This window comes from Anarhichas minor, unplaced genomic scaffold, assembly GCF_050575085.1.
Source record: "Anarhichas minor isolate MPS153535 unplaced genomic scaffold, ASM5057508v1 ptg000023l, whole genome shotgun sequence".
Taxonomy (NCBI): Eukaryota; Metazoa; Chordata; class Actinopteri; order Perciformes; family Anarhichadidae; genus Anarhichas; species Anarhichas minor.
The window spans coordinates 622,577-648,167 of NW_027466469.1; the positions used below are offsets into that span (position 1 = coordinate 622,577).

Sequence of the window (25,591 nt, forward strand, 5' to 3'; positions counted from 1 at the left end):
TGAAAACATATTAATACAAATCAATAGATTAACGTTACGTTATTTATCTTTTGACATGAAATTTCCAAGCTTTCCAGTCGTCAATATTATCCATTATTAGCTATAATGAATCGTTTAATAAAGCTATCTGTATTAATGATTATAATACATTTGTATCAGATGGAAACGCCCATTTCACACGATTCCACACGTTCTGCTCTGCTGACATGTAGCCCAGGGAGTGTCCGCAATGACATGTCTGAGGATGTGTTATACTCGTCATAATAGTCTGGTGGGGAAATTCAACGGCTGAGCTTTGATAAATAAAGACACGAGACTTTGCGCTGAAGTTGTTAGTTTGAACTCCGTATTGTGTTCTGCCGCTGAGGTGTTTTCGCTTTCCGTATATAAAACAATTGCAGACGTTCCCTTCCGGTAGCCTTCGTGGCCGTCGTTCAAAATAGTGATTTTGTATATAATAAAAAATAATAATAATAATGAGAAATCAATGGCGGTGTTATGACAACATGCGTGTAATGGGTTCTGACAAATAAATCAACGGCAAAGTTTAACTTCCGTATGATGATAACTTGCGCAACACGCGCAAAATACGTGACGTGGAAATGTGCGGCGCATTCACAGCAACAGCTACATTTGATACTTGAGGAAATTGACGGCGATAGTTGGGCAGCCGGCGAACTTCCTCATTTGAGCCAGGAGACACGCCATCATGTCGCTTAAAGACTCGCTGGAATCCGGACTGGACTTCATTGAATTTCTGGGAGACAGAATATCCACCACCAGCAAGAAAGAACTTCGGAACATCTACAACTCTGAATTTAAGGGCAGGTAACGTTAACGCGCGTCGCATGCAGTGGTTTGACTGCGCCGTGTCTGTGGATAATACCACTCCCTCTGTGTGTGTGTTTATGTCCACAGAGAAGGAATAAAAGACCCCACCTTCCACAGTGTCCTGCGTGCTCTACTGAGATGCAACAAAGCCCACATGAAACAGGGGGAGATCTACATAAATGTCAAACCTCGGGTAGGATGAGCTGTTCCTTCCCTTGTGCTGTGAGGGAACAAGCCTGGACAGAAATGAGGAAGCGTCATGTTTTTTTTTCCTTTTAAATCACCACTGTAGGCTCGAGTGTATTGTGACCAATGGAGGAGGCCCCGGGCCCCTCAGGCCCCAAACACTCCAGGCTCTGGCTCTCCGAAGATGGATGAGACACCTTCACCCTCCTCTGGCCCCTCAACGCCGATGAAACCTGTGCTGACCCCGAAGAAAAAGCTGGCTACGGAAATCATTCACAAGTTGAAGGTGGACAGGTCGGTGTGGGCCATTTTAAAAATATATCAAGTGAGACATTTTGACAAGTTGGTTCAAGCAAAGTCGATTTATATTGTCAGCTCTTCCATGTGCACTGACATTAAATCTGATTCTTGCATTCTTGCATGACAACAGGTGTGTGAGCGGCTTGTTCTATTGCTGCAGCATTTCAATGTCAATGTCAAGGTTCAAGGTTCAGCTTTATTGTCACAAAAGATTGCACAATGAAATGCAGTTGAAGCGCCCTCCTGCCACACACAGAATATGACTAACACTCAAATATTTTGAATTGGAATAGAATAAAACAAGCAGTAAAATGGAACAAAGTATATAAAGTAAAGGCTCTGCGCAGGCCCCTCATTTCACCAATATCACTGATGTTCGGTAGATGTTCTGGGGCAGTTTTAATTACCTGCTGATGTGCCCTCCTGTCCTGGACTGTGGTCCTCCATAAACGTTATTAAGAACCTGTCACGGGTATTGTTTATGATAAGGATGTACATGGTGGTGCAGTGGTTGGCATTGTCAAAAAAGCTTTCTGGGTTCAAACCTGGCAGTCAGCCGGGGCGTTTTTTTCTGTGCAGAGTTTGCATGTTCTCCACGAGCCTGTGCGGGTTTCCCCAAAGACACGCAGGCTAAATTGTTTCGGACTCTGTTTATACGTGTCAGTCCTGTGACAGACTGGTGACCTGTCTAGAGGTGCATTGGTGGACTAGAGGTGAATGTACCAAACATGAACTGTGTCCTCAGTGGGGATCCTGCTGGGGCCCTTTGGAGCTTTTCATTCCCCCTCTCTCTTTCCCTCAATTCACTTTTATATCAAAATTTAATAAAAAACCCTTGAAGAGAAATAATGGGATCCAGATGAAATGTTGAAGAAATGTAATTTTTTAGCATTTATCTGATATTGAACAGACTCTATTGACAACAAACACATGAAGCTAAAGAGGGGGGGGGGGGATGGGAGTGTTGACGTACATAGCTCCGCAGCCAGAATCGAACTGGGAAAGTTACAATCAGCAGTATTTTTACACCCATGTTACAGTCACAGGCGTTACAGTTGTAATCTCTGCAGCCTGACCATGACACTCTCTCTTACAGGAAAAAGTTGACCGCTGACAAGGGGGGCATTGAGATCACCTCAGACCCCGTGGCGAGCGGTGGAAAGGTTCAGTTCACTGTGGATCGTCTGAAGGAGGTGTTCATCCTCAAGTTCCACATTTTAAACACGGGCCCAAACTGCGTACACTTCACCTTCTACACTGCTCTGCACAAGATCCGCTGTTTCACTCTGGAGGACGAGAGGAGAGTGAACCGGGCTTGTCCGCTATTCCTCTGTCCCGGTGAGACTGCTAACGCTCCTCCGCTCTGTTTTCATCAAATTAAAACAACTGAAGAGAGGTAACTAACGCTCACAGCTCCTCCTCTGCCGCCTTCTTTCTCTCACAGGAGAAAGCTATGAGGTTGTGGTTCGGTACACGCTGAACCACTATGGATATTTCCCTGCCACGATGTACTTTGAGTTCTGCCCAGATCTGCCAGAATCCGTGCCCTTTTGCATCGTGAGGGAGATGGAAGCAGTAGCCAGGACCCCTCTGGCTGTGGAGCTGGGGCCTGTGGCTCCTTACAAACCATTTCAGGTGGTCACATACAAGCCTGTCAACACTGTGATAGTGGAGGGAGTACCTCCTCAGGGGTAAGTTATAAAACATGGATCGCAAACCAGTTCAAGACTCAAAATAGAATCTCACTTTTATCCATTGTTAGAGAGAAACTCCACAGATTTGACACGTTGTGGGACCAAGGGGGCAGCATGAAATCTATTAAATGGAGCATTGTTGGGGTCTAAAGACTACGAGTTTGAAAGTGAAAACATAAGTGTGGTTGTGGAGTTAGAAAGAAGTGGGCTTACTCAACCCATGGAGCCTGCTTGTCATCTCAGCTTGAGGCTGCTAGCTACGAGCATAACACGCAAGAATTCCACAAGTTCCATTGCAAGTTCCAAGCACCAAGTTTTGATCAAGAAAAATGTATTGAAAAGATGTTATCTCTGGTTCTACCATTTGATTCTTAACTTTTGAACTGTCCGTTGTGAGTCCTACAATGTTATAGGAGTGCAATGCTCAATTGGTTGGTTACTCTTTGAAAGAAAAAGAGTCATGTTGGTCCCATAGGTTAAAGTTGCTCAACACAGAATTTACGAGAGCACCTTTAAGAATTAATGTTGTACTGAGTGTAACAGATAAACGCAGCTTATCGTCTTAATCTCTCCAAATAGAATGAGTACAGATCGTTTTCACCAGCAGCAGGAAATTCATTCTTACAGATTTTAGTACAAATATTGGATTTGGGAGCTGGTTGAAGCAATTATCTTCAGTTGTAATTGAAATTGATCAACAAATGGACCCAGAACGGTTACAGACATTTTATTTTGGTCATGCATGATGTGTTTGTGTTTTGTTCTCTGCAGGTCTGGAGTCCCTCCAAAGACGACAGTGAAATTAGGAGAATATAAGTACCCTTATTACCAAAAGGAACTGGCTAAACAAAGGATGGAGGACTCTAAGTACCTCTCTCCGGCTGCTAGACAGAAACTGGCTTCAGTAAAGTGAGAAACCGACCTAATTATTTACAGCTAATCTAGTATTTTCTGGGCTTAACTCCCTCATCAGCACAATGTTTGTGTGTGTGTGATGTATGCCCAGGGGTCTCCTCAACTCTTCCTTGAAGATGAAGACGTATGCTCAGCGATTTCACCTCCTGCTACACCTGGAAGAGATCCAGATGGAGGTGGACGTCCGGAAGTACGACCTCCACGATCAGACCGTGACTCAAGACCAAAGCAACAAAAAACTGCTCATACTCAGAGTAAATGAATCCTCACAGTACACATCTACTGCTTTACATAACCTTTGCTTCTTTTGATGTTGATGTTGTTGTCCTCTGAAAGCGTGCTGATTTGAAGAAAGCTCAGTGTTTGGCATGAACAACAAGCACAGCTGTTATTCTCCAACAGGTTCCTGGTGTTGCTGAGAATCGTCCATCTGTACTACGGGGAGATTGTCTCAGGGTGTCCAAATCGGGAGACACGGTGGAGCCGATCACTGTGTACACCGGATATGTTCACAAAGTGGAGCTGGATAGTGTGAAGCTGGGCTTCTCAAAGAGGTAAGAGCTGGACTACGGATACTTGTCTGTTCGAAACCTGGTCTACATCTCAGACGGTGATTAAAGCACCTTCCTCTCATTTTCCACCCACTTCAGGTTGTTGCAGATTTTTATCAGCAATATGAAGTTTGACGTTGAGTTTACCATCAACCGGTACTCCTTGAAGCTGCAACATCGGGCGGTGGACTTGGTGGCAAAGCATCAGCTTGAAGAGGTGCTGTTTCCGTCTGGTGCAGCAGTGGCTAATCTCTCCATGCCTAAACTCAGGTGTGGTGCCTATACACATAAAGTTCACGCATACAGAACACCAAAACATAATATGTAGTATCATCTACAAACACACAAAACTAAACCACCTTAAAGTCTGTATCTCGTGTACTTGTAGTGCAAAGGAGATTAAACTGTCTGGCATTAGTGATAAGAGTGTATGATGATCGCGTGTGCCCAACAGCCTTCGCCTCAGCTCTCTCTGGGCACTTATCCACCATATCGTAAGAACAGGCTGTTCTTTGGTTAAATGCCATAAACTTGCCTTGAGTTGATTTGGGCAGAATATTGAGGATTATGTTGGCTGAGTACACGTACCAGACAAAGTGCTCTGTTAACTGCTTGGACTTGAATGTAACAAACTCACCATCTCATCATACAGATGGATACAAATACGGTCTTCATCTCCACATTTTGAATGTTTTTCAGTGTTAAAAGTGTTTCACCAGTGTGTAAAGATCCATTCTCATATTGTTACTCTCCAGGATGTTCAACCAGCAGCTGGAGAACAACCCGGAGCAACACGCTGCGGTCCAGCGCATTGTGGCCGGATCATCAAAGCCCGCCCCTCATCTCGTGTTTGGACCTCCTGGAACTGGAAAGACGATCACTCTGGTTGAAGCTATGCATCAGGTATTAAGTGTTCAAGGTGTGACATTGCTAGTCTGCAGTCTGAAAATGAATTAACAGCCTCTCACTATATTGCAACGGGGCAATAATAAGGTGTTAAACAGTTTTTCGATTTGATTGTTGATCTCAGTAAAATATTACAAAGTATGTTTTCAAACTCGTCGGTAGCTTTTCATCGTTAAACGAAGAGGCAGCCGCATGAAACAGCAAAGCATCAAAATAATGTGTGGGTAATAAAAGTGATGAATTTTCCTTTGCTTATATCGACAGGTCAGCAGAGCAGACCCGTCAGCCCGCATCCTCACCTGTGCACCTTCAAACAGTGCATGTGACCTCCTCTGTGAGAGACTGATGGTTCACACGGATGCTGCTCAGATTTACCGCGTGTACGCCAGCAGCCGAGACCCAAGAAGCGTCCCCAAGAACCTGCTGGTGAGCATCAGCTGACCTTTCTACATCCACAGGATAATCTGCTTACTGGCCATAAACCAGCTCTGATTGCTGGTGAATTGTCCATAAACAAATTTGAGCTTTGGATGTCCTATAACACAAATCATCTAATTAACTAAGATGTATGTTGGACCCGTAACATTTTGATTTTCAAAGTAAAACCTAAATTGAAAAAAGAGTTTACGTGTCTCAGTAACTAAAGCAAGTAGTCCCGCATTTCAACGAGTTTCCTCATCGCGGTGATTAATATCAGAGTTTACCAGTTTGATCATAACGATTCTTGATGTTTGTTGATTCAGATGTGTCTCGAGTATCCAAGTAAAGAACAGAATTGTTCCTTGTTTCCTTCACCTACATTCCCCTGGGTCCTAAGTCCCTCCAAGTACAGCTTCTTATCACCCTCTATGTACCAAAACATAACAAATACCACACATATTACACGGTAATCAGCGTTGCATATGTGTCTGACCTAAATACCTTTTGTTGTTCAGTCTTTGTTCATCCTGCATCGCTCTTTTCTGTTCTTTAATATAACGTTACTGGAGCGACAGAGCCTCTCCCAGCTGTCAGCAGACTGTTGTTAGCGAGCTCTACCCAGCATGCAGTTCGGCGGTGAAATTTTATAAATGTACAATTATTAGTGTTACAAATTGTTTATGTCACAAACTGTTGTGTCGTGGTGTTTTACTCTGTTAAAGAGCGTTAGTTGTGGGTTGTTAATTGTTATTATAAAGTTATAACCATGACTAGGGTTCCCTCTCAATATACTTAAGGCAACTAGCTCCGACCGTAGCGCTACCAGTGGCGAACAATATATTCTGCTGCCTGTTGAAGAGCAACAGAAGTTGTTTCGGCTGTGCACCGGTATGACTGAATATGAAAAATTCATATCTTATGGGAAATTAAAACCAGTATACCGGTTCAACCGGTATACCGCCCAGCCCTAACACATTGTCTCATCTTTTGTCTCTTGTAGAAAAATTGCAACTGGAACCAGACACAAGATGCTTTTGTGTTTCCAGTGAAAGAAATTCTGATGAAATACAAGATCATAGTTACAACTATGGTCACAGCCGGCAGGTAAGTTGCTTCCATCGACAGTAATTATTCAGTATCCCGCACTGGTTGGCTCCTTGGCATCATCCTTTTAGTTTGAGCTGTGTTACACTTCCTGTTACACTTCTTATTATGATTAAAAATGTGTGCTTCTGTATTTAGGCTGGTGTCTGGAGGAATGCCAGTCGGCCATTTTACCCATATCTTTTTGGATGAAGGAGGCCAGGCAGTGGAGCCAGAGTGTGTCATTGCTATTGCAGGTAAATGCTGATTATCTGACTTATCAGTAAACTACAACACGTCTTTCGTTTTTGGTGAAACGTTGATGAAAGAGTTAAAAACAGAGGCATATTTTTAAGATGCATACACACTGATACAGTACACAAAACGTGTTCCCATTCATAAGGCATGATTTATGAGGTGATATCCTACTTACTGTGGGTCTAATATTGATCAAATCTGACTCTTTTTATTATGATTTTTTCTGTTGGGGATACTAGACATGAATGTCATAATTTCTGTTCCACTGTAAAGAAAGAGTGTACTTGCTTAGAATAAGGTCTTGTAACGGGGAAGAGTTGAACAGATTTCTCCTCGTTTATTGTTCAGAACTGGATCCAGATTTCTGTTGCACTCCTCCTGTCCTCCTCTCTGAAAGCACACAGCTTTCTTTATCGCTGCCAACACAGCGCAATCAGCACAGTTCATTCGTCTAGTGACAGTAGGAATGTAGAAGACAACCATTTATAGCTCTGTACATTTTCACCACTTGGACAGTGGCTGCAGAAACTATGCATGGATTGGCCGATCACATAAATATATAAAGATTGGGAAAAGCGTGGTCCAGACGTCCGAGAGAAGCTTTTCACTGCTTCCAGACTCCAAACGGCAGACTAGCAGTAGATCTGCATTAACTCTAACACATCTGCCTGTCCTTTCACATTACGCAGTTTCAGTCAAGGTGGTCTTATGATTAAAGGTCCGAATGTATCCGGTCCGAGTTTGTGAGAGTTTGTCCAGTGGTGAACGTGATGCATCTTTCTCCTGATCGGTTGGACTTTGTTGTCACAGGTCTGCTCAGTGCAGAGAAGGGTCAGCTGGTGCTGGCAGGAGATCCCAAGCAGCTGGGACCGATCCTTCGATCACCTTTTGCACTGCAGTATGGACTCGGTGAGACTTATCTTGTCTTAATGTGTTCTATAGCACATTCTGATAGTAGTTATTGGTCTCCTAACCACATGATTCAATGGTTTAAATGTAATGCTGTGACAATGATGTTCTTCAGGGCTTTCTCTGCTTGAGAGACTGATGAAACACAACACTTTATATCAGAAAAGCACTGACTCTGGGCACTTTGACACCCGCTTTGTCACCAAACTGCTGCGAAACTACAGGTATGTCTTCCAGTTTTCACCTCCATTTTGCTTGTTACAGTTTTAATTAAAGCTCTTCAGCGTTCTTGTTTTTCATTCTTTTCTTTACTCAGGTCTCATGCTGCCATTCTGGAAATCCCCAATGAGCTCTTCTATGAGAATGAACTGCAGGTGTTTGCTGACCAGTGGGAGCGTGATACCTACTGCAACTGGGAACACCTTCCCAAAAAGGTGTGGCTGCAAGGATATTGAGTTTATTCATTTTTTTAAACTTTCAGGGGTTTTAAAGGTTGACCCATTAGAGGGACTTTAAGTCGGGATATTTCATCCTCTCCTTCACTGATTTTGACCATTTTATTTGCCAATCTGTCTCTTGAAAGTCCCCAATCTTTATGGAAGTGCAATATTAATTTGCTGAATTGTACCTTTTAATTGTTATCAGAGTCATAGCCCATATTATATACAGAAACCAGCCTTAGACTGCCACAGAAGACAACGCAACAAATCTGATCTTGTTATTGAAAGACAAGTCTCATTTGGAAACAAAGTGGGGCAAAAATGAAATTCTAGAAAACTCTGTCGGATAAAAAAGAAGGCTATTTGAAGAGGACAGTCGAGCATGAAACAAAAGTGAGCAGAGATTAAACAACTAAAACTAAACAGGACATAATTAAAATATAGTACACAGACCACCAACTATCATGTACACCACATGGGGACAACATGGATAGCTGACAGCTGCTCACGCTCTCATCACTACAGGGTTTCCCCCTGATCTTCCATGGGGTGATGGGAAAAGACGAGAGAGAGGCCAACAGTCCTTCTTTCTTCAACGTGTCCGAGATTGAAGTTCTGGTCGACTACCTCACCAAGCTGATGGAAACACAAGGAAAGAAGGGTCTCCCCAAACTCTCCGCAAAAGACATTGGCATAATCGCCCCTTACAGGAAACAAGTGAGTCTGCCTCGCGTTCATTTGTGCTTTTAGAGATGGGGATAAACGGTCTGAACTCGTCATTGGTAACCTGCTTACTTTTCTTACAGGTCGAGAAAATCCAAAAGGCCCTGAAGTCCGTCTCAGCTCTGAGGCGATGGAGTGATCTCAAAGAGCTCAAGGTTAGCAATGCTGCTCTGAACACATCTTTGTCTATAAGGTGAAAGAAATACAAGGATGCTCATCTCTTCTGCACAGAATCAAGACAGGGACATTAAAAGACGTTGTTCATCTGTTAAAAGGAAATAAATAAGGATTGTGTTTATTCACAACTATATTATTTGAAATCACATTTTGTTCTTTGGCTGTTTCACTCCACGCTATCAGGTGGGGTCCGTGGAGGAGTTTCAGGGTCAAGAGAGGAAGATCATCATGGTCTCTACTGTCCGCAGCAGCGTCAACTACGTCAGGATGGACAAAGACTTCAACATTGGATTCCTGTCAAACGAAAAGGTGTGTTAGATGTTCCTTTCTTCATATAATGAAACCAGCAGGATCTTTAATATATTCATCTCTTTCTCTTCTTATATGTGCGCATCTACTGCAGAGATTCAACGTGGCCCTGACCAGAGCCAGGTCCCTGTTGATAGTTGTGGGGAACCCCGTGATCCTCAACAAGGACCCCACCTGGGAGAAGTAAGGCCAGACGCGATACAACAGGAGCGTTCTTTCAGTTTTACAGACCGAGTTTAGAGCCTTGTATGGACAATGTGATTATTGAGGTTTAAAGTGCATTCTTGGCCATGGAAACAGTAGTGGACTAAACAAACTCCTCACAAGGTCTATTTAGTAACTGTTCTGGAGCTTATCACACATTTTCCTCAGCAAGAGGAAGTTTACCCAGTTGCCATGGAGTTTTAGATGTCCAAATTTAATTTTTCTTTCTTGAGCACTACAAGGATTCCTCATCCATTTCTGCACAATTTTTTTTTTTTTTTTTTTTTTCCCCATCTGCAGGTTCATCAGCTATTGTGTGAGGGAGAAGGGTTACACTGGATTTGACTTTGAAGACGCGGAAGGAGAGGATGATATCGTGTCAAGACTGGCAACCCTGAAAATCAACATGGATTCCGACAGTCAGTACAGCGATAACCTCAGTTAAACTCAAACAGATGGCCTTTAAGTGATTCTTTGTCATATCATTATTAGCTGTAGCTGCAATAGTAATAATTGTAAAACAGACAGACATGAAATAAACTAAAGTGTCTTTTTGCATTTGTCATAGATCCTGTTGAAGAGGAGAGCGCCCTCCAGCAGTATGAGCATTAACATCTCCCTCAGACGACTTGCATAAAATGAAGAACCATTTGTAGTGACGTCCAAGATTTCTACATTCACGTACATTAAGATGCATAGCAAGTATCTATTCTGAGCTTTTAATATAACATTGGCACCTTCTGTCTAAGAATATATCCTTTTAATCAACTTTTCAAAGAGCAGTTCTCTTACTTTGCTGCAGTCAAACAATCGGTGCTCGGCCACAATCATGATTCAGTAAATCTCGACTCTTCCTCTCTTCAGTGGCTTTTTAAAAAGAGCTGCCACTTAACATGAAAGTTCTGTGTGAGAAAATAAGTAGCAGACGATTCAATTTCTCAGGAATACATCACCGTTTGTCTTACTGCTGTTTGCACTTAACAAGTTGGTCTCTTTTCAATTCATCTACTTCTTCCTGATAGTTGATGCCTGAAGAAATAAACTCATGTCTGAACCATATTGTGGGGCACATTGTCATGTTAGGACCTTTTGATTCATTGTCACCTTTTAATGGCATCTTGCACAGTAAACCATACTTGAGAAGAATTGACCAGGGAGGGCGAGTCAGTCTTGTCTCAAAAATAGTTTATTAGCAATGTTCACTTCATATCAAACAGTCACTACAGCGAGTTGATTACAAAGCATTATAACAATGAACCTTTATGTAAATTGGTATCTGTTATCATTTTAAATACTTCCAGAGAAAGAAATAAATAAGTTACACAGAGCAGAAGCTGTTCCCATTGATGTGTGTGTGTGTGTGTGTTCAAGACCCATTGTTTTTTCTCATGCATGCATCGACATTAAGACAACTTTTGATATAGCGCAACATTATCTGTATACACAATAGCTGCAGTATTATACATGCTCTTGGTGAAATGTTCAACACTAGATCCTCTGCTGTTCTGAGGGAATGCTTTCATCATCATGCTTTGCCTCCAGCTGCGAAGGTTATTTGACCGTCTCTGCCAACCTTTAATGCCAAAGAATTCCTTGGCATCGAGCTTGTTGAGACCCGTGAACATCATGCCACAACTACGAAAACGCATAACTCAAGACCCATGTTTTCATTGATAAACCTTTTAGGCATAAGGATCTGTTTACTCTCGCCTTGTCTGTGTGCTCGTTGTCGTCCACAATGATGCACAAAGTCCAGAGTAAAACACCAGATCCACCCTAGAAAGATTTGAGGTAACATTAATATGGTGCATGTGTGTGATCAAAAGCAACGCCTCATCTGAGCTGGGGAAAGAACTAGTTGTATCTTCTCCACTGGACGACCCAGTGAAAGCATATGTGCCTGGCCAGCAGAGGGCAAGTTGCATTACAGATGACATTACTTTTATATAACAGATACAGATCCTGCCACTTGGTTAGGTTTGTTGCCATTACCGGCATTGTAAGAAGTTGCATGCAAAATAAAAAAAATATATTACATTATTCAACATCCTTGTAGACCTTGTAGACCGACCACAACATGCAGCCAAGGGACATGTACAGTACATCAGTGAGCAACAGAGGCGGAGAAAAGGATTGCCATGAAGACTGAGCCATTGTATGTCAAGCTGTTATATTTTCAGCTCAAGTTCAAAATGGAGTATTCTGAGAGGAGCAGTTGACGGTCTCTGACGTGTCTCCAAAAGCTGCTTTAAGTATATTCAGTGTGGACCCTTGAAGATATTCTGCCTGTGAGACAAATGTTTCTCGCCAAGAAGTGAAGTTTAAGATTAACATAGATCAGGATGAAGACAGACTAATAAACCCCATTTCCATTTTTCCACAGTTGTACCAACTTTTTTTGGCAGCAAAAAAAAACATTCTTAACTCTTAAACTCTTAAAGACAATCTTTATGGCTGCAGACATGTTTTTCCAGAGATGTTGTAGAAAATATGTTTTAAGAGAATGTTCCCATGATTCATTCTTGATGCAAAAGTATGTGATGTAAATCAGTGTAACCTGCTTTACCGGTCAAGATAATAATGAGGCATTAATGGATGAAATCTTATTTATGTTATAAGGTCTGACATTTTAGAAAACTGACATTTTTCTTGTGTTTGGAGCAATTCAAATAAGCAAGCTTTGTGAAACACGTCAGAAAGGTCACTCTTGACCTTGTCGGTCAATATCGGGTTGGCGTGGAGCAGGTGGTCTGTCTGGTCTGGGAGAGAACAACCAAAAGGCACATCGCAACAGAGAAGGCACCGGGGAAAGAACAAACTCCTCACACACAGGTCCTCTCAACAACATGTAAAGAATGTCATCCGACTGGAAACATCCACACGCGAATGCCAACAGCTCGAATAAGACATGGTTTCCACGACTGGGCTAATGGGTCCAACACACAGATTCCAACGCCAGGCGTGACTGACCGGATTCCTTGAGTTGTAGCAGAAAGGCTGAACTGAGTCACCCTCAATGAACAAAACAAGGGAGGTTTCACCAGACTTTGGCCTTCATTTCAGTTTCAGCTGCTGTTGGACCCAACACACATTGTGCATAGTTGAGTCATATTGGCTTGCGTCTCGATTGGCTTGTTCTCACCCTCAGCTGAAATGTTAGCTGATAAATTAGAAATAGACGAGTATAAACTTAAAAAACAAACAAAAGAAAAAAGGCACTAGCTCTTATGGTCAAAAGAGCAGGACTACCCTGATAAACAGAAGTGATGCTAACAGGACAGTCTGGACTTTACTCATGAAGACTTCATACACGCGAAGAAGGATGCTGCTTGCTCAAGCTCGTGATGAACAATATTGCATACAAATATGTGCATTTATTACTGCCTCATTACATTACAGATATAAAGAAAAAACAAGTAGGAAAACATTCCTTGTGTAAAGATGTATTTTGGAAATTAAAAAGGAACTTGAAACATAAATTTCTAAGCACGGTTGTTGTAAAGACAAAGTTCATTTCCTGTATTCAGTTTGTCTGCATTTGATTCACTGCCTGGCCGTTATTGTGAAATGCGAGATTAATTTGGAAAAAGGTCAGTCCTTGTGCGTTTTCTTTTTTTCTCCTATTGGTCAGTTGATTTTATGGCGTCTGGACGGCTCACAACAGCAGGCAGCCCCCTCTCTTCTTGGGCTTGCGGACCTGCAGTGCCGCTCTAGTGGCCATCTCGAACACTTCCCGCACGCCATCCTTGGTCTTGGCAGAGCACTCCAAGTAGCCAAAAGCACTGATTCTGCTGGCCATGTCTTTGACTTCTTCTGTCTTCACTGGCTCCTGCATGGTTAGAGCAGAAATTGATGTGAGGTAATGTACAAAAATGATCAGTAGTAAATGTGTCATATTGCTTAAAAAGTAAAAAAAAATATTGACAATGCTGAGGAGATCATGATTACAGCTGCAACAATTAACTGATTAATTAATCAGTCAATCAACAGAAAATTATTTTGATAATCAAGTTATTTTTCAAGCAAAAATGCCAAAGAGTCTCTGGTTTCAGCTGATGTTTTTGTCATACATGACAGTAATTTGAATATCTTTGGAATTTAAACACTGATAAATTGTAGCAGCCCTGAACATGTACGGTCCACCTGCCCATCCCAATATTGTTTGCCCGGGCCCTTATAAAACCACATAAGATGAATTTAATGCACCTGTGTCTTTAAATGATGACAAATGTATCAGTTTAACACTTGGGATCAGATACTCGACTACACACTACTTCACTAACCCTCCCAGCTAAATCATAGCTTACACATGTCGGACCAACAATGTCCGTGTGCGACCACGTCCGATCCAAAACGCTTGAACTGATGACTTGGTGCTACTCTTTGTCAAACGGCTCCTGATTGCCACAGAAAGGAAAAGCTGATGATGGAGTTTGAAAGAGCTGGAGAGCTTTGCCGACATGTTGCTATTATGAGGTGGACCTGGAGACAGACACAGAACGGGCCACAGTGGCATGCTGTGACCCAGTAAACCAATATGCTGCTGTTATATATAATATAGTAAGACTGACAGGCTAACAGCCTTTTCAGAGTGCTGTCACAGAGGGAAGTTAACTCTCAGGTAAAAAAAAAAAAAAGAAATATGTTCCATCTGTCTATTGGTATTTTAGAAAATTGCTCAACGTCTTCCCTAATCAATAGTTTTCATATGTTTGCACTTTATTTATGTTGATACATACTAGTATCTGGAGGCAACATGTCAACAAAGCAGCCCCTTGCCCCTTTTTAATGCCGTGCTGTTGTCACCTTTATCTCCCGGTGAAGCAATATTTGTCATGAATATGAACATAAATTATTCAGATAGAGACTTCAAACTGAACCTTAATGAAAGGTTTCTACCCATCAGCAGCCCTTTGGTGCTCAAGTATTGAAGTGCCTACTTCTCCCTGATTACCTCAGTCCACAGTTTCTTTCTTTTCTTTTCTTCATTGACCTTTATAGGCTTTAGTACCTGCTTCATCTTGGCCAGCTCTATCCGTGTGTGCTCATCATTCCTCAGGTCCTTCTTGTTCCCCACCAGGATGATGGGGACATTGGGACAGAAGTGCTTCACCTCAGGCGTCCACTTTTCAGGGATGTTTTCTGTCCCGGGAGAGAGAGAGAGAGAGAGAGAGAGAGAGAGAGAGAGACAAGAAGTGAGCAGAAGCACTCGTGAGAGAGAGGGTGGGGGGGGGGGGGGCTGTAAGAAAGGACAGGTAGTGCAGAGTCACGGCGCACAACACTTCTCATGATGGATTGCTCTGCAGACATCCTGAGGCAAAGATGCTTTTAGCTGCGCTACTTCCCATCAAGTCATTTAACAAACCGCTTGCTTCGCTCATATGAACTGCCTCAATTCTGTGAGGATAAACACGCTAACAACAAGTCAGGCATCTTATAATTTTGACAGACGAGTCATCTTTCTGTCGCAACCAGGTTAATACCATTCAGACTAACCTGTTTGAATATACAAAACACATGTCAGCAGTTCCTTACCTAAACTGTCTGGGCTGTCGATGGAGAAGCACATGAGGATGACATCTGTGTCGGGGTAGGAGAGAGGCCTCAACCTGTCGTAGTCCTCTTGGCCTGCAGTATCCCACAGGGCTAACTCCACCTGAGAGAAATAACACAAAAAAAACATAGTAAGAACAAAATACATGCACTGTAGATGGTGGTGGTTTTAGATTCTCTACATGATTTGTTTCAATGACGACATGTTGTAAATTCTCCAATTTTAACCATTAAAAATAAATAAAGTTGCTCACTGTTCCGAGTGATTACACAAAGATTTAACCAGTCAAGACATCATTAGTAATGAAGTTTCTTTTCTCATACTCGAAGAGCCGTGACTATTTGGAGTATGACGTATGAACCTTGAGGCATGTGGTGCACCAGAGCATTTTTTCCCCCAAAATGCCAATGCTTTAAATACCGTGAAGTAAATCATTTTTATGTTTTACCCCAGCTGGAATTCTTGTTTAGATATTTCCTTCTCATCACCGCTACAGCTCTGACCTGATCAGCTTCACAAGTCTGTTACGTTCTCAGTGAACTCAGGGACGGCCTCCCATCACACCACCGATTAATTCAATTAGGGAAAGTGGGAGATTAGCAAGCATCAAACCAGATACCTTCTGTCCCTGTACGGGCTTCAACAGACGCTCTTTAGTTGACGTTTAGTTGTGTTAAAAAGGGGGAAAAAAACTCTAACTAAATACTGTAACTTTGCTGAATGACAATGGATTGTGGTATGCTCACAGAGAGCCCAAGCATCAGTTAACGGTCCCAAAATAGAAGTTTGCAGAGGCAGAGGGTGGGAGGAGGTGGCTGCATGAGCAACCGGAGTTATGTTCGCCCTGGACTTGTTGTACGCTGCAGACTTTGGGGAGGAAAAGAAAAGAGGGAAAAACCCAGCTATTTTTAGAGGCTGCCCAATCCATCGTAGGTGCAAAATAGAAACTGTTTTTATCCTTGAGGGGCGGGAGGAGTCAAATTTATGGGCTGAGAACACAAACCTAATCCAACTGGTTGTTTAATTGGTTATTTGTTATGCCATGCTCTTGAAAGTTAGAGGAGGATAGCTTAAAGGGCAGACACTTTTCTTTACCAAAATCATCCCCCTTAGACCGATTTCCATCATGGATCCTTAACTCTTTATTTCCTGTCCAGAACACAACAGTTAACCCCTCCTTGCCCCCCCATCTTAAATGCGACCAGGACAGGAAATGAGACGTTTATCGGGCAGGAGGGTCCCGGCGAGCGGAGAGGGATTGCCAGGAGACATCCCTGTTCCCCCGTCTGAACAGGAAGCTGGGAAGTAGAGTCATTTCCTGTTTTGGCAAGCGGTGATCCTGCAGCAGTGGTCGGCTCAAGAGAACAAAACAAAGCCATCTGCTTCTCAGACTCGAACCTCGCTGACCAACTCCTTGTGAGTCAGATTCAGGACATCACGCACACTTGGGAGCAGGACTTTGATGTAGTTGGTTTCATAACTGTGTCTGAAATAACTATTTACCAGGGCTGAACAATACGAGGAAAATATGCAACTACTTTGTTGAATATAGTGGAAACCTAACATGTGATAAACAAATAAAGTTTACTCAGTTCTGCCTTTCTGCTGCTTTCAGTATACTGCTAAAATACAACAGATTGCTTGTTGATTTAAACAGAAATTTCCAACATTCTTGTCTTAAAAAATTGAGCATTGACCTGAAAACAAACACTTGTTTATTATTTATTGCACAAGTTGACATAGCGATACAAAAATATACTGCGCAGCCCTACTATTTAAATATTTAATGCACTTAATTTACCCTCCACCATTTCATTTAAGTGTCCACATTACAGTTCAGTGATGACTCAACAAGCCCATGATTAATAAGTGTCCCAAATCTGAAATGATTGCTCGCTATAGTAAACTCCTCTCTTATAGTATATAGATAGTAGTGGATCAGTGAAATGTCGTTCCAGCTCTGGATTTCTCCACATTAATAAGGTGCTCATGGACTTGCACTTCAAGATTTGAATAAATACAAGCAATAAAGTATTAATCCAACCTCTTTTTGTCCAAGTATGTAAGCTAAGCAGCCAAACAATGGTAGAATAAAACAGTATAATCATGCATTTTCCCTTGTCAAACTAATACTCGGACTAGTTAGCACTGCAACAATGCCGTTTCTGTATTCCCATGTCTTCTACACGGATCATCAAATGGTAAAGGACAAGCAGCCTTAGCCTCGGTAGTGCAATACCATGTATGTAGCCATGAAGTGCACACGTATGACCTCTTTTACAAGATTCTCTTTATAAAGCAAAAGGTCATTTAGGTCACTCATATTACTACTCTAAGGACAGTGTTGGTTTATGGCAGGAAGACTTTCTACGCTACAGAAACAACCACTTCTGGACTGCTTTACTCGAGTGTCAAATGTACAAACCTTTTTTCCATCAACCTCGATATCAGCGATGTAGTTCTCAAACACCGTCGGAACGTAGACTTCAGGAAACTGGTCTTTACTGAAAACAATGAGGAGACATGTTTTCCCACAGGCTCCATCCCCGACAATAACCAGCTTCTTCCGAATGGCTGCCATCTCTGTTTGGAAACAAGAGGAGAGCTTTTAAGAGAATTTGTCATACACAGACATACAAAAAAAAAAAAAACGGTGGTGTGTCAAAATGATCAGCAGTACTACAAAAGGAACTTTTTTGCCATCATGGGAGATGTTGCTTGTCACACTAGGAACAAGCCAAACTACATAGTCACACTTTGTCATCCCATTTGTGTATTCTACGCAGATATTTCAATTATTTCTAAAGATCACAGGAACACGAGATGAATCGAGAACACGATGTTGTTCAAAACTTTATCTGCTCATGCTGTGTGGCTCCAAAGCCACCACGAGGAGGGGGGGGGGGGGTTGTTGAGACAAACTGGGGCACGAAGGAATGTGCCATCAGGCCTGATAGCTCCTCCCCGTTTGTTTCTCTCTGAAATGTGTGCGGAAAAGAAAAGCGTACAGGAAATCAGAGCAGCTGGTAAAGTACTCACTGGTGTCCTGAAGCAGACAAAAACACTGTCCTGCTTTCGATCTCTCCAGATGCTTCTTAAGAAATACTCTGGAGGTAGTAGATAATACCCTGATTCTCTCAAAATGACTTTGCATTAAAGAGCCAAAAGCTAAACCTGCTGCACACATGTTCCAGTGTTGAGCTGTAATTGCTTACATAGTGGTTAAAGGAGTTGTGAACATGTGTATAAACTGCAGACGAAAAATAAATACCATGCAAGCATTTACCACCGAAACCATGTCAAGCAAAGATGGATGCAGGGTTTCATTTCATAACAACGCTTCAGGCCTGCCAAGTGTGAAGCTTTGCTGGTTTCCTGTGCACCAAATGCAATAAAACCAACAGAACCAAGGAGCATTCCTGCTCTAGGCCCAGATGAGAGGACTGGTTGAGTTGGTGCAGGCTGCGTAGGGATGAGTTAGCAGTGCAGCTGATGGACGAGCTGGAGCCCTGCTGCCTGGGAGCAGCTGTGCATACAGTCATTTGGCTCCTCAAGTCATCCACTTTCTGCCAGACAGTCTTGACAGCGATCCTCCTCACGAGGGCACACACACTTTTGTGCAAAATGAATATCTCAGTCGTCTGACATTTTAAAGCCAATACCTATTAACATTTGCAAAGACTAAACAAATCTAACTGAATTTACATCATGAAGAAAATTAAACCAGACAATACAGTCACGGGAAATACGCATTGGCCTTCTTGCAGAGAATTAAACAATAAGCTTGATACAACTCATGTCTGTACAGTAAATATGAAGTTGTTGCCAGCAGCCAGTTAGCTTAGCTAAGCACAAAGACTTGCAAATTAGTTAAAAGGTGAAAACAAGAAAGAAATTCTTAGTGGCCCTGTTTCCATGGATACTGGCACAACCAGTAGCCATACTGGAAAAATTGGGTGCGTTTGCTTATTTGACGGTTTCCTTAACTTCTTGGGTTTATTCCTTCTCATGGGAGTTCTGGTCATGGTTTATTCACATGTTCTTCCTTTTGCCCAAAGACCCACTGCCTCTGGTGCAGTGTGTTGAGTTACAGTTGCACAGGTTTGGCCAAAAGATGCCAGTTACTCAATTTGAATTAAAATACTGGTAGTGTGCTCACTCCTGTCGTTTCCACGTGTTTCATATTGAAAGACAAGTAAACGAATCTACTAAACATATACTGTACAATAATGACCAAAGATGAGTCATTGACTTCCGCTATAGTTGCAAATGCCTCAACTATTATGAGATTATATTCAACAAGAAAAACAGAATATTTAATGAGAGCAGAGACGGCTTCCACTTTAGTGACTATTGATTCCAGAGAAACCGCACAATACCTTTAGATTTCCAGAGATTGTCAATTGGACCAGAGATGGCAGGTTCCAAAACCAAACGAGTGGGCGACAGCAGCAGCACCGAGGCCTCAGAGGCTCACTCTGTGAAACACAACAATCCACTTCCTGTTCTGTGTATAGCCCAGGAGGAGATTTTGGCTGCAGTTGTGTTTGGACAGGCCTCGGCACAGCCGGGACACGGAGAGGGCTGCCAGAGACACGCAAGCACGCTTACTCACACAAATACATGCACATGTACACAGTGGCTCTGCACAATGATAGCTCGTCCTTTGTGGCAGAGATATTGGAAACCGATGAAGGAACACCTAGACACATTTGCAAAAATAAATTATGCGTGAAAATGGCCCATAGTCACAGTACTGTCCATGACGAATGTCCTCGATTTAGGCGCCAATGACTTCAACAAATGAGGAAGTTTAAGTGGTTGCCAGCAGGAACCGATTTCACTCTATCCGTCATCCACATCGAGCCTGTTCATCATGTCTCAGCCAGCATTCAGCCGCTCCTCATTCATATCAAAGCCTGATGTCACCCTGATGTAGTCACAACATGTGAAAGGGCACCACTTATCTGCAACCAGTATCAGCTGTGTGACCTTTGACCTCCACGCTACTTAATGGAGGCAAAGGTGTCACGCGAGCAGGAACGGCTCAACATCATTCTGTCGGCTCTACGTAACCAGCATTCGTGTTCATTTACCCGTCGCTGTGACTCCACACAACACAACCAGAGCAAAGAGGTATGCTAGAACATATTCATAAAGTCTTCCATCATTCTGACGTTGACTTAGGACCAACCATAACTGAGACAGCAGCAACAGGAGTGTTACTTACAGGCTAAAACACCACAGAGACATACTATGAGGAAAGGTAACTAAATAACACAGAATACTTAACTTTAGTTAACTGGTCTTTTAGAAGATGTATTTATTGGAATAAAGTCATTTATCTCTTCCATAAGTTATAAAACCAGCTGAAGAAGAAATATGCAACCCACATGCAGTGATACGAGTTATTTATACAAGTTATCAGCGCACTTCCCTCCAATCTTCCAGCAGTGGTTCCAATATTCTCAGTTTGTGACCCTTTGAAATAAGCTTGTTCTAATGCCGTGCGCCAGCGTTTACCTCACGGTCGTCTCAGTAAAAGATAAAATAGTGTAAAATAAAGTCTCATAGCATTATAAACCACTGCAGTGTGTATTGCACAACTGCTCCCGTAGTTGTGCCTACGGTGTAGAAATGTGATAGAATCTGAATTGTAAGTCGCTTTGGATAAAAGCGTCTGCTAAATGACTGTAATGTAATGTAATGTATTGGCCTCTGGAAAGCCTTTGAAAATTCACACATCTGTTACTTAAACTGGACTTCCTGGATTGTAGCTACCCGCTGCAGCCGGTTAGCTTAGCATAGAGACTGTAAACAGGGGGAAACCGGTAGCTCTCTCCAAAAAGGTAACAAAATAAAAGCACACTAATTAAACACCAAGTTTTAGAAAAAAAAAAAAAAAAAAGTGTGTAAGTCAATGAACAGAAATTCAACCACCAACCATTCTGATCATTTATCGACCCTTTAAGTAATTTATCAAGCACTCCTGCCACATTTGCCAGTTCCAGCTTCCAAATGGAAGAATCTGTCCACTGTAAAGTAGACAGTCTGAGACAGTAGAATGCACACATTAAACTTGATCCAAACACAACATGAGGAGCCACTCAAACACAAAGGAAAGCAAAGCGCCATCACTTCCTACAACTATTTGAGCAATGCCCCGGGTTAATGAACACACCACCTCTCTCTTTCCCCAAGGAGGTTTCCTGAGGCTTATTGGGGCCAACAGGAGTTATGCAACAAGCTGAGCAGAGTTAGCACAGAGCAGAGCGTGACCCTAAACCAGTGAGGTAGTGAATCCTCATATGACTTTTAAATCAACAATAATGCTGAACGCAGACCATCATCTCATCCAACCAATAAAAGGCCTGTTGTTCATGAGATGACGACCTTTTTGTTCCGAGGTCCTGTAAACAACGTATTACAGGAAATGAGTCGGTGTAGAATTGTTTTGCTCATCCAACAGGCCTCTCAGGGCTACTCCTCTTTCTTTTATACACTTGACACAGAAAGCGCGGCGTTACAGATCAGCTGATAGCAACACTGAAAAGTTATTTCCTGGGTTTTTGATGTTGTTGCCATTACACAGGAGTTGTCAAGGAGCTCAGCCAAACTCTGCTTGTAGATTGAAGACTTCATAACTAACAGAGAAATAAAACCAAGGCTGGATTTTGACTGTTTGGCAGATAAAGCATTCACTCAGATTACAAGTCTAGCCTAAATCTATATGGAAGAAGGCAGAATGTATTTTACTAGAAAATAAAAAATGGCTTTTAAAGTACTTCAGGGACGTGCTTTTTACAGGAATGTCCTCTGGCGTCTTTGGCTTTCCAACTAAAACACATTTTCTACTAAATTATCTCTAAGAGGCACAAGCTAAACAGGGCGCATTTAAAAAAAGAAACTTTTAGATAAGAAGGTAACGCAATAATTAGCCTCACCTCCGTCTGTCTGAGATAGGGGCCAAAGGTCATAAACTGAGGTTGTGGCTGAGTCAGAGCAGACAACAGCTGTCTACACCACCTTTAACTGGGTGTAAAAAGCATCTTATCTGACAGGAGGCACTGACATCAGAACACATGCAGGATCAGATGGCAGGTGACTTCTCAAAAACTCTTCCAAAGGAAGCTTCAGGCTGTTTGGGATCAAGCATTTATGGACACGAGGAGATTCCCGAGTATGAGCTGCATGACTCAAGTGAATAAAATTGAAATGCGAGTGCTGAGCTCTCTTGCACAACAGCTTCTTACATTATTAGGGGCGTATGTTACAAGCACATCAGCTCCTTAAGTATCATCGAGCCAGAACTTTACTGGTACACCCGTGGAAATGACCAAATGTACCCAAAGTCAGCCAGCCCATAAAATAAAACCAGGTGTGACATCTCCATCAAGGCGCCTTGAGGACAATAACCTCTTTACCCATCGAAAGAAAACTCTGACTCTACAAAGATAATTAAGGAAATTAAAAGTTAAATACGATTTTTATGTTCAACAAATATTTTGGTAAATACATGCATTTGCTTTCTTGCCGAAAGATATTTCCCAAAATGTTATGACCAAACTGAAAGACAAGAGGCCGAGGATGTGCACCTCACGACTCACGTCTGTTCAGTAACTGAGGTCACAAGAAGACAAACCAGATCTCGTCAGTGTGCACACGAGGGACCAGCAAAGGATTTAACTCACGGTTCTGTTCATTAGCAATTCATCTGCAGTTTATTTTCTTAATTAATCCAATAATCATTTGGTCTATAATGAAAGGAAATGGTTTAAAATGACCATGACAACTTCACAAGAACAAGGTGACATAATAAAACGGTTTGTTTTGTCTGACCTGCAATGACAAAGCCAAAGACACACTTTACCATCATAGATAGATATATACTTTATTCATCAGGGGGGGATTTGTTTGTAGCAGCAGCAAACGAAGTTACAGAGTAAACATAAAAATATTATTATGAAAGATGCTCAATATGAAGCCTTAAATCAAAATGATTTAAACAATTAATCAATTATCAAAAGTGATGCTGATTTGCTGTACGCAGCTCTAAAGTACTCTATAAAGGGCAAATAAATGTTTGTCTATTGGACAAATCAAGCTATGAGAATTTTGATGTACATTTTTCACTACTTTGATATTTTACAGACCAAAAAGACCAAATTAATGATTTAAAAATAATCGGTAAACTCATAGATAATAACAATCGTTTGATGTAGCTCTCATATATAAAGCAAGAATACAGTTAGCAGACACAAAATGCACAAGTGTGGAGTTCAACCTGCTCATATCCAGTTGTATTGATTGCTTAGCATCTATTAAAACACAAAAATATTACATTTTAAAATGATAATTGACTAAATTGTTTTAGCACTCGTTTTGCGGTCAACATCTATCTGCAAGAGTTTAAGAATATATATTTGCCATTACAGCTAAAATATTCAGGAGGACGAGGACAATACGTCATAATTTATTGTGAATTTGAAGTTATGAATGTGACCTTCCTATTGCAATCAGATTAAATTGATGTGATCAGATTTTACCTTGTTGTGTTTGCAAATCATTGTTCTAAGAGACGCGAGTCTTAATAATGAGGAAATGAAACGCTCCCAGGAATAGAAATAGCTCATTAGGAGATGTGCCATGCTGGTGCTTATTGAGGTCGCAGCAGTTAGACTGTAAGAACATGATCTGCTGCGTTGACTTTAACTCGACCAACAATGAGGCCATCAACAGTTGTAACAGAAACACAACTACACTGTCTACTTCATTACAGCCAGGGATTAAACTACCACCTAAACAGGAGAAAGGCGAATGTCAGTATAAGGACAAGCCACCACCTTGTTCTCTCACCTAATAAGTGAGCCATGTAATCAGTCAAGTCAAACTACAGCTTCATAATTACCTGTCAGCAGCCAGATGAGAGGTTTTTATGAATATGAATCCCCCGCTTTCGTCTCGATCGTGACACACACACATGTACACACAGACACACGCAGTCACTTCTTGCTGCAGTATTCGCTTATTATATAGAGAAGGTGCTGAGAAACGGGGCAGGCGAGCAAGATCCTCCCACCGACAAGCTGGCGAAGCTAACTGACAACCGGTTCCGTTTAGGACCTTCAAAATAAAAGGGCTAGGCCATTACGGTTAGAATTCATCACCGTCGTCTTCACACAGGTGATTAGTTCAGAGCCTCCAGTCATACAAATAATTAAATATGAATGTGGAATGTGACATGAAATATTAGTTTGTTTCTATAATATAAAGTTCTCTAGAAAATACAACAGTGTTGAAATCTTTAAAAACATAGGACCACACAATATTTAGAGTCATTAACATTTGTGTTTTTTTCTTCTTTTTAGTAAATTGCCTAAGGGAATTTGGTGCAAGGTTAGATCACTAATTGCCCCAGGCCCCCAAAAGTTCTACGTTTGATAATTTAAATTAATATAAATATAGATTTTAATACATTTGTACCACTAAAGTATAATATTAACTCTGTCCTCCATTATTAGACTGCATCATCTTGTGGCCTTATATTGTGCTCACATGGTACATTTTCCTAAATACAATTGTGTTACATCAAATCACAGAAAACCTGGAGCAACTTGGCAGACAAGTAAGCCTACAGGACAATTGGTTGGATTCTGGTATAGTTTATATTCTGTCCATTGTTTTCCATCAACTGCTGTGACATAGTTGATTTATGATATATCGTCAATATTAAATATTTTATATTAATTATTTTGTACACCAATATGCGTAGCTTACTTTCACCATTGTCCCCTGAAGCGACATTAAAGTTGACACTGTTATTTTGTAGGCTACTGCTCGTACTTCCGGTGTTGTTATGGTTACTTCTAACTAATTTGACGGAGCTGCTGCGGGCGCTCGAGTCACTCAGGTCCCCCCTCCCCTCCCCGGTCAAAGATGACATCATCCGTAGTTCAAGAAGTCTCGTGCAACAGGAGGGATGGGTGTGGATCTCACCAGCGTTTCCCTCGGACAATAAATACTTCACTTCATATCTGTACAGACACTCAATTGCTGCAGGCTACGAGGTGCGTCTTTGATTTACCTCAAATATAATCTGAACGGAATTATGGTCTGTCTTTCTTTTCTTGA

At 41.8% G+C, this 25,591-nt stretch overlaps 2 protein-coding genes across 4 annotated transcripts; one reads left to right on the plus strand and one right to left on the minus strand.

Annotated features, from left to right (window-relative positions):
- Positions 1–333: 333 nt before the first annotated feature.
- mov10a (Mov10 RNA helicase a) lies at positions 334–11,249 on the plus strand. The gene is made up of 22 exons (XM_076096924.1): positions 334–828; positions 919–1,024; positions 1,124–1,311; positions 2,414–2,655; positions 2,762–3,008; positions 3,783–3,920; positions 4,018–4,180; positions 4,329–4,480; positions 4,577–4,747; positions 5,233–5,380; positions 5,648–5,809; positions 6,804–6,907; positions 7,046–7,143; positions 7,955–8,053; positions 8,169–8,277; positions 8,370–8,487; positions 9,019–9,210; positions 9,300–9,371; positions 9,577–9,702; positions 9,797–9,885; positions 10,207–10,325; positions 10,475–11,249. Exons 1-22 carry the CDS (start codon positions 710–712, stop codon positions 10,516–10,518), a joined length of 3,006 nt encoding a protein of 1,001 aa, XP_075953039.1. The 5' UTR covers positions 334–709; the 3' UTR covers positions 10,519–11,249.
- LOC142955422 (rho-related GTP-binding protein RhoA-D-like) lies at positions 11,071–24,525 on the minus strand. Of its 3 annotated transcripts, none has more exons than XM_076096928.1 (5): positions 24,369–24,525; positions 17,886–18,043; positions 15,442–15,562; positions 14,861–15,048; positions 11,071–13,735 (listed from the first exon to the last, which is right to left on the minus strand). In XM_076096928.1, exons 2-5 carry the CDS (start codon positions 18,039–18,041, stop codon positions 13,562–13,564), a joined length of 639 nt encoding a protein of 212 aa, XP_075953043.1. In that variant the 5' UTR covers positions 18,042–18,043; positions 24,369–24,525; the 3' UTR covers positions 11,071–13,561. The 3 variants fall into 3 exon arrangements, with proteins under 3 accessions (XP_075953043.1, XP_075953045.1, XP_075953044.1); XM_076096930.1 differs by having other exon boundaries at positions 14,918–15,048; positions 24,369–24,524; XM_076096929.1 differs by lacking the exon at positions 24,369–24,525 and adding an exon at positions 19,840–19,996.
- Positions 24,526–25,591: the final 1,066 nt, after the last annotated feature.